General features: G+C 40.7%; 1 protein-coding gene across 2 annotated transcripts; it reads left to right on the top strand.

The window, feature by feature from the left end:
* Positions 1-990: 990 nt before the first annotated feature.
* LOC115133975 (high choriolytic enzyme 2-like) lies at positions 991-6,291 on the top strand. Of its 2 annotated transcripts, none has more exons than XM_029667451.2 (8): positions 991-1,015; positions 1,384-1,462; positions 1,629-1,674; positions 1,882-2,034; positions 4,218-4,335; positions 5,303-5,481; positions 5,658-5,739; positions 6,073-6,291. In XM_029667451.2, exons 2-8 carry the CDS (start codon positions 1,397-1,399, stop codon positions 6,197-6,199), a joined length of 771 nt encoding a protein of 256 aa, XP_029523311.1. In that variant the 5' UTR covers positions 991-1,015; positions 1,384-1,396; the 3' UTR covers positions 6,200-6,291. The 2 variants fall into 2 exon arrangements, with proteins under 2 accessions (XP_029523311.1, XP_029523310.2); XM_029667450.2 differs by lacking the exon at positions 991-1,015 and adding an exon at positions 1,054-1,130.
* The last annotated feature ends 3,337 nt before the right edge of the window (positions 6,292-9,628 follow it).

Here is a 9,628-nt window from a genome sequence, read left to right as displayed (position 1 = left end):
TACAGTACGGTTGGCTAACTTTGGTTTAGGTTGGCGCTCGGAGGTAACAAATGCACCTGCAGAGGATACCGTTATCATACTAACTAGCAATATAGCTTGTTGGCCACACGCCAGCTACATGATGTCAATAGTTTTACTTACAGTGCCTTCAGAAAGTGTTCACACCCCTTGACTTTTTGCACATTTTGTTGTGTTACAGCCTGAAATTAACATGTATTACATTTAGATTTTTTTTGTCACTAGCCGACATACAATAACCAAAGTGGAGTTATGATTTTAGACATTTTTATAAATGAATAAAAAATGAAAAGCTGAAATGTATTGGGAGTCAATAAGTATTCCATCCCTTTGTTATGGCAAGCCTAAATAAGTTCAGGAGCAGTGTTTGACTTGGGCAGGAGCTCACCGGAGCTGAGTACCGGCACCTCAAATTTCTACTGATTGAGCTCCTGTGCCTCTTATAGAATATTAGCTCAAAAATATTGTGGAGCTCCTGCACCTAAATATAAACAGTACCGGCACCCAAAATGAGTACTGCCACCTATATCAGAACTTCTAAGCCTATTCACAATGATATTGGGCTGGATGCTGATAGAGGAAACTTGCTGAATAACCAGAGAAATTATAGCCAAAGCCTTTCTTTTAGGCTATTTACAGAAATAGATGTCCTCAATACTTTGCTAGCAATAGCCAACAAGTAATCCACAAGGGTTTCATGATTATTATTGGTTTCGTGATTATCTTACTGACAGAACTCAGGCCATGGGTATTTGCAAAATATTAAATAGCATTTTCAAGGAATAGAGAAGTTAGGAAAGGCTTTCTAACTTTTTCTGATAAGTCTGAGAATTAGCCATATGTCATCGAGACAACATATCTGCATCTTATCAGCAGAAAGGGGTGTTTTCAATGTCATTGCCAAACTTGTCCAAAAATGGATAATGTTCCGGTAGATTCCACTATATAAGGTGCAGTGTCTGGACCAGTAAACCAACCTCACTTCATTTCCCGAAAGGTAAGAGTGTTGTTCATGTGCTTTGCATTCTCTAGCTATGTCATGCAAGCTACATGTGTAGGATCTTAATTTGCCAGTTTCTCAGCAGGAAAATAATCCTGTGGCAAAAGGAAAGGTGATTATAATTTATGGACATTTATGTAGGCGTTGATGCATTTTATGTTAGAGCAAATCAAGTCTGACATTTTTAAGTGGAAATTACAAACTTTAGAAGCATTACAAGCCTTGAATATACTACATATTTGCATTTCCTGCAACAACAATGTGATCAAATTAAGATCCTACACCTGTACTACAGGAAAGTTACAGTAAGTCAAGTACTTTCTGTGGTGGTATTCAGAGTTATTGACAGTGTCTAACCCTGGCAGGTTGTTTGTTGACATGTCTGCATTGAAGTACACTCTGGGCCTTCTGGCCCTGCTTGTAGTGGCCGCCTGGGCCGAGGAGGTGAGTAAAACTCTACTAAACTCTCTACTGTATGTGTTGTGTGTCTGCATCCATGTAAGTGTGGATGTATGCATATTTTGTGAAACAACCTAACTATTCATAGTAAGATGTTTGCTGATTTGTCAAAGACATTATTTCTCTCTGTCTTTGCTGCATGGTGCCATAGGAGCTCTCTGTCTCTGAGCTGCTGGAGAAGGCCAACAGGAATGTTGGTAAGACAGTTTTTAAATTGTGATATACAATACCCGCCAACACTTTCAGATTACATTATGAGTGATATGAAATATGAAATATGAGTATTAGAAAAAAACAATACATTATCGCATTGCTTTTCAGTCCAGGACTAGGCTTAATCAGTATCAGGGAAACTGATCCAAGGTGTCACACTTTGACGTCCTGTCCTGTCCCCGTCCCTCCAGTGCATACCCGTAACGAGCCCTTGATTGTGGATGACATCGCCTACGTCAACGAGGCTGAGAGGAACGCTGACCCCTGCACATCTCGCGGCTGCATGTGGCCCAAGTCCAGCGACGGCAGAGTCTATGTGCCCTACGTCATCGCCAACCAGTACTGTAAGTACCATGTCATGATGATATCTTATTTAACGATGTTGGATATTAACTTGAGCTAGTTTGCTAGAGCAGGAAAATAATCCTGCAGCAACAGCAAATGTGGATTGTAATTAATGGATTTTTTTTGTAGGGTTTGATCAAACAAAAAAGGCTCAAATCAAGTCTTACATTTTAAAGTGTAAATTATAAACTTCAGAAGCCCTTTTACACTACATATTAATGTCCTACATCTGTACATGAGTCCCAAACTACTGTATAAAGCTATATAAGTAGGCCATATAAGTAACAACTAATCATTACTGGCCAGGGTTGGGTAGGTTACTTTCTAAATGTAATCCGTTAGTTACTAATTACCTGTCCAAAATTCTAATCAGTAATGTAATTTTTGGATTACCCAAACTCAGTAATGTAATCTGATTACATTCAGTTACTTTTAGATTACTTTCCCCTTAAGAGGCATTAGAAGAAGACAAAAAAGTATGTTACCAATTGAACAACATCTATTGCAGGCTAAATCTATGTTAAAGTTTACATAGCTGGCCACATATGGAAGATGCATTTTACTTTTTGGGTTGGTTATGTAGGCTTCTTCTAACCCATTGCTTTCTACATATATATACATATAATAATACATATAATAATACGAATAAATTATATATTTACATTAAAAACAAAGTCTATCAGTATTCCAGTCATTATAATACATGTTATACCCCTTGATCTTCAAGAAAATGACTTGGAAATACTTGCCCCGCCTCTGTTTTGGTAAAAAGCTGAGGGATGGGCCTGGAGAAATGTAACTTCTCAGATAGTAGACAGAGCTATGGATGCAAGGACTGACCATCCATGATATAAACTTTATTGTTTTAACCATGTTAAAAGACTATACAGTGTTTCTTTACATTTTGAATTTTTTACAAACATCGGAGAAAAACAAGATTATATTTTGGGATCTCATGGAGTGTGACAGTTGAACTAATACGGCATTAATAAGTTATATTTTTCAAGAATCAATGGATTTATATAATTTATATGTTCAAAAAATTGATGTAGCAACTACAGATCACCCCTGTAAATCGGCAGGGGCGGCAGGATAGCCTAGTGGTTAGAGTGTTGGACTATTAACCGAAAGGTTGCAAGTTCAAATCCCCGAGCTGACAAGGTACAAGTCTGTTTTTCTGCCGCTGAACAGGCAGTTAAACCCACTGTTCCTAGGCCGTCTTTGAAAATAAGAATTTGTTCTTAACTGACTTGCCTAGTTAAATAAAGGTAGAATAAATTTAAAAAAGTATATCAAAAGTGTGTGAGTTTGAGCATGTGTCCATTAGACCTATGCATTTTTTTGATCAACATGAATTAGATTGAGCAATTAAAGCCCCACTTTATTCCATAGGCTGCACTATGCAGCTGTTGCAAGAGCGCATTTTCACTGGTTTCAAAAACAATGATTGATAGGCACCGTAAATTTATTGAATTCAACCATTATTGGGTTCAAATACATATTTAGAATTGTGAACAGCCGTACACAACAACCACAATCCGTAAGGCAGAAATAGCTGAATGAGAGAGCAGCAGTGTGATTCACATCAATGCGCTATGTAGACATCAATAATAAGGGATATCCGTATCGCCGTAGACTACACCACTGCTGTCATCCTTACCTCTAAACGTTTATTCAAATTGAATAATCTTTGGATGCCGACAGCAGTCGCACCGTTGGAAGACATAGCTTGGACTTTATCCTACAAAGCCAATTCCTGCTCTTTTCCCGCGATCCATCGAACAGATTTTGTGTCATCATAGTGGTCTCTGATTTGTGGTCAGACTTGCTCAGATGGAACACATTTAAACTTGTGCCCTTTTTCAACTCTGATTTGAATGTCATTGAGAAAACAGAGAAGTGTCAATGATTTTTTTTCGCAAACATCCTTTCTGAATTTAAAGTAATCCTCGAAGTAATCATCTAGTTTTTCAAAAATATCTGTAATCTGACTACTATTTTTGCTGGCAATGTAACGGATTACAGATACCGGTTTTTGTAATCCCTTACATGTAACGGATTACATGTAATCTATTATTCCCCAACCGTGTTACTGGCCATTAACTGTATTGTGTAGCAAGTTTCATGATAGAGTAGTTGTTTTTTAACAGTAGTTTTTCTTGTCCCATCTGTGTCCTGCCAGCCACTAGGGAGCTGGAAGTCATTGAACGTGGTCTGCAGTCCTTTGCAGGCTTCTCCTGCATCAACTTCATCAAGCGCACCAACCAAAGAGACTACTTGCACATCCAGTCCCAGAACGGGTACGTGCACTATGGAATTACATATAATTAATAGGTCTTACTATTCTACATGAGGATCTTTATGACGTGCAGAACCAGGCTGAGTTAGGACCAATTATATATATATGAACCCTGGACTGCAGATGCTATGTATTGGCCAGTGAGAAGCTTTGAAGCCACTGGTCGGCCATATAGGCACTCCCCAGTTGGGGCAGTCCTCAATAGGAATGATATAATTCTACAGTATTTCAGTTAAATATTTAAAGGACAAAATTACATGTATTTAAGTATTTTTTGTACTGGGGACAGTAACATTAGTACTCTCTACTTCAAGGAAAATGTTTTTATATATTTGTATGTTTAGCTCACACAATATAATTTAAAATGATGCATTAAGCCTTCTGTAAAATAATAAATGTGTCAACTTTTGGGGAAATCTGACCAAATTCACATAGAAATTTGAGTTATAGATCTGTCATTCTCATTGAAAGCAAACCTAAGAAGCAGTAGACCTATTCTATGTGCTCTATTTCTATGCTTCACCTTTCAGTTTTGTACACCAGCTTCAAACAAAAGATATGTCACAGCAGTTTAGATGGTACAATGATTCTCTACACTCTGGGTGCTTGTTCTGTCACAAACTGAAATAAGCCGAACTATTCGAATTTTAGCAACCAGGAAATGGAGGAGCCATTTCTGCATATTGCATCTTTAATAAATGCATTTATTTTGCTTCCCCCAAGAAATTACAATAGAGGAGGAGTATCAAGATTGCTGTGGGGGCCTTCAATACAGCACCCAGTGTCAGTCATCCAGGGTTTATATACATCATTGGTTTGGACAGTTCAGTGTGAGACATGAAACTGCATTATAAGGCATGACACATTTCTGTTAACAGTGTGTGTGTATAAGTACATTTGTGTGGGTCTGACAGAGACAATTAAAACTAATTACACTGTTACAACTCTGTCCAACCCATTCATGGCAGGTGCTGGTCCTATGTTGGTCGTTCTGGCAATGCCCAGGTTGTGTCTCTGAGCCGATCCGGCTGTGTGTACCACGGCACCACCCAGCACGAGCTCCTCCATGCCCTGGGCTTCAACCACGAACAGACCCGCAGCGACCGTGACAATCACATCCGCGTTCTCCTCCAGAATGTCCAGTCCGGTAGGATCCCTTTCACATGTGTACATACACAGACAGTCTATTATATTCGTTGAATGTCCACACACAAACATGTACATTACATATGCGGGCAAACACACACACTGTTGCATCGGTCACCAACCGTTGCATTTATTTATTAGGGCAAGGTAAATCTATACATATTCTCTCTCTTCCAGGCATGGAGCACAACTTCAACAAGATCGCCACCCTGAACCAGGGAACGGCCTATGACTACAACTCCGTCATGCAGTACCACAGGTTAGTCACCATTGTTTTACCACTTTCACACCAGTAGATGCTTAGTCAGTTGAATAATTGTCTAACCAGCCTCATAGAATTCTAATTCTGTACAGAGCCTGTGGTTTAACAGTAAGACACCCGGCTCCTAGCACATGTTATTAATGTGGAATTTAACTTTATGTTCAATCCGATTCTTGGTTCCGCCCTTCCTACTGTGTCCCTTTCATCTATCTGACCGATTCTACTTCTAACCTGTCTAGATAAGCGTAAAACCATGCCCAAAAATATAATAATATGGTAAGCCTACCCCCACTCATCCCAAGTGTTCATGATGGTGTGATGTGATTGCAGGTACGCCTTCTCCAAGAACAACCAGCCCACCATGGTTCCCATCCCCAACCAGAACGTGGAGATTGGCAACGCCTCCCAGATGAGCCAGAGCGACATCACCCGTCTCAACAGGCTGTACAACTGTTAAACAGACACCTTGTGTGTCTGTCCTCTCACAAGGTTGTGTCAATGACTCAGTGTTGATATCAGAGTAAAGTTCAATAAACCGGCAAAAATATACGCTATTTTTGTTTCATCATTTTAAAGTCTTAATATATTTTTCTACAGCGTGGATTAAAGTCCCGGGTTAAAATATAATTTTAAATCATATTAAATAGCCTACTTTACCTGGGCTTGATTGAGCATGCGTGGCCCAATGGAACCAAGGAAATAGTCTCCAAACTGTAAACCCCGCCCACCTGGGACAGTTGGGAGGCTAGAGAAAACACTCAAAGCATTTGAAACATTTTAAATAGTATTTGAACCCAGAGGACTGGTAGATACAGCTGTTTGCACCAATCAAACTGTTGGACACTAGCCCTGCTCTATCACTAGCCCTGCTCTATCAGGTCCCAACTGCAGTCACAGCCAATGCTGACCAAAAGGGGGCAACACATTACCACAGAGCTTTGGCAGTAACTGTCTATTCAGATCAAATCAAATTGTATTCGTCAAATGCATCGAATACAACAGGTGTAGACCTTACAGTAAAATGCTTACAAGCCCCATAGTTAAAAAAAAGATGTATAAGAGTAAGAAATAAAAATAAAAGTAACAAGTAAACAATAACAATAGCGAGATATACAGGGGGGTACCGGTACAGAGTCAATGTGCAGGGGCACCGGTTAGTTGAGGTAATATGTATATGTAGGTAGAGTTATTAAAGTGACTATGCATAGATGATAACAACAGAGAGTAGCAGTGGTGTAAAGGAGAGAGGGGGGTCAGTGCAAATAGTCTGGGTAGCTATTTGATTAGGTGTTCAGGAGTCTTATAGCTTGGGGGTAGAAGCTGTTTAGAAGCCTCTTGGACCTAGACTTGGCCCTCCAGTACTGCTTGCCGTGCAGTAGCAGAGAGAACAGTCTATGACTAGGGTGGCTGGAGTCTTTAACAATTTTTAGGGCCTTCCTCTGACACTGCCTTGTATAGAGGTCCTGGATGGCAGGAAGCTTGGCCCCAGTGATGTACGGGCCGTTCGCACTACCCTATGTAGTGCGAGCAGTTGCCATACCAGGCAGTGATGCAACCAGTCAGGATGCTCCCAATAGTGCAGCTGTAGAACCTCTTGAGGATCTGAGGACCCATGACAAATCTTTTCAGTCTCCTGAGGGGGAATAGGTTTTGTTGTGCCCTCTTTACGACTGTCTTGGTGTACTTGGACCATGTTAGTTTGTTTGGTGATGTGGACACCAAGGAACTTGAAGATCTCAACCTGCTCCACCTCAGCCCCATCGATGAGAATGGGGGCGTGCTCGGTCCTCTTTTTCCTGTAGTCCACAATCATCTCCTTTGTCTTGATTGTGGACTACAGGAAAAAGCGGACCGAGCACGCCCCCATTCCCATTCCCTACCCCGGCTGTCCACTATTGATCCCATGGATGAGTATACTACTGTGTCATCAGACTCCCCATCTCCCACATTAGAATGAATTTGAATCCAGATGATGTTTTAATGCATGAACATTTTAGACACTATTTTCCCAGGCTCCAGAGTGACAGGTGTCTAAGGCACTGCATCTCAGTGCTAGAGGTGTCACTACAGACCCTGGTTTGATCCCGGGCTGTATCACAACCAGCCTTGATCGGGAGTCCCATAGGGCGGCACACAATTGGTCCAGCGTAGACCGGGTTAGGGAGGGTTTTGCCGGGGTAGGCCATCATTGTAAAATAAAAATTTGTTCATAACTGACTTGCCTAGTTAAATAAAGGTTAAATAAATAACATATATTCAACAGAACACATCACCATCCCTGATTTTAAATGCTCAAACTGTTTAAATGTTTGTAAGGCAGAGAACCTACTATCTGTATTACTTAATGTAAGCACAGAGTTGTTGGCACTTCAAGCACACACACACCACCACCAGTAAGTAGTCTGGATAACCAGACCCTAGGTCGGAGCGTTTTTAAATTGTGGAAGGCGGATGTCTAGAGAGACTAACCAGTAAGTGTGTGGTTGTGATGAAGAGCTGACTAGATGGATCAGTATATCTTCATTACCTGCCTAAGCCAAATATAGGTTATCACTTTCTGTGAAAGTATAGGTTATAGGGCTACTGTAATTACAAATGAGAGTTTGACGGCTGTCTGCATTTTGACTTGGATCCCAACGGACATGTTTCATAAACACAATTCTTCCATTCTTCTGTCTACTTGAGAAAGAGACACAGACTCTAATTAAAAAGGTTGGTTCTGAAATGCTAAATAGAGTCAAAGTTTAAATCTGATAAGCTTAGTGTTACACATAACTTTATTCAGGATCATTGATCTACACAATAGTATTTGTGGGCCAACTCCTGAATGAGTTTGTCTGTAACATGTAACTTCCTGGTAGGGTTGACTGCCATGTCGGTGTTAAAGTCATCAAGTTTCTACATCCATTTGAACTGATGTCGGGACCGTTTTTGAATAAGGGTGTCTTTCTCTCTGACACTTGGTGCCAGTATCCCATTCACAACCCCTAGGCTAGGAGTCAATATGAAAGCCTGAGTGGGTGGTTGGGCGGGGGCGAGGGAGGGGGCGGGAAACCCTCTCAAGTTCATGTATGTACGGCAGGTAGTCTAGCAGTTAGAGCTGTGGCTCAGTAACTGAAAAATCTGTTGATGTGCCCTTGAGTGAGGCACTTAAACCTAATTTGCTTCAGGGGTGCCTACTACTATGGTTGACCCTGTAAAACATCACATTTCACCGCACCTATTCGGCAAAGGTTTTTATAACTAACCCAAGATAGACCACAGCCTGTCGTTTCCAATAGGATAAAATTAATCATAGTGGGCAGACCAAGCAAGGAGGTGGGCAGAGCCAAGCACAAGCAAGCGAGATCCTATTGGCGCATTCTAGCATGTATTTGCATATTTCTGTTAGGCAACGCCTACTCTGTGAAGTGCTCTTGTACAATAATTCAATTCGACCATGCACTTCTAAAAAAATTTTTTTAATAATTTGAAACTTTTGCAAAGGGTAAAGTGTCCAAAACATATTCAAGTCTGTTCATAACAGATTCTAGCTTTGGTAACAGAAAACTGTATTGAGATAAAACGTTTCATCGAGGAGAAAATTTGCAGAATGTCAGAAAAAATCCATCTCGCTCCATCTTCTCCCACTGCCGGCCCCTGTGCTTCCTCTTCATCACCATATTTGGTGGTGCGTGGAAATGCCAACCGGATCCTTCAAATTTATACATCCGATTAAACATCTGGCTCATTGTTCTATCGGTGAATCTGGTAATGTGACAGTATGCATATTTTTTTTAGCCCATACTTGCCATAGTGCAGACCTAACGTTTTCCACACCTCCTTCCAAACAGAATATATGCTGGGATCTCTCCCTGACAGTCTTGCTGCATGCCTCACACATTTA

Source organism: Oncorhynchus nerka, linkage group LG9a, assembly GCF_034236695.1.
Source record: "Oncorhynchus nerka isolate Pitt River linkage group LG9a, Oner_Uvic_2.0, whole genome shotgun sequence".
In the NCBI taxonomy this organism is placed as follows: domain Eukaryota; kingdom Metazoa; phylum Chordata; class Actinopteri; order Salmoniformes; family Salmonidae; genus Oncorhynchus; species Oncorhynchus nerka.
This window is presented reverse-complemented; position numbering and strand designations above follow the sequence as displayed.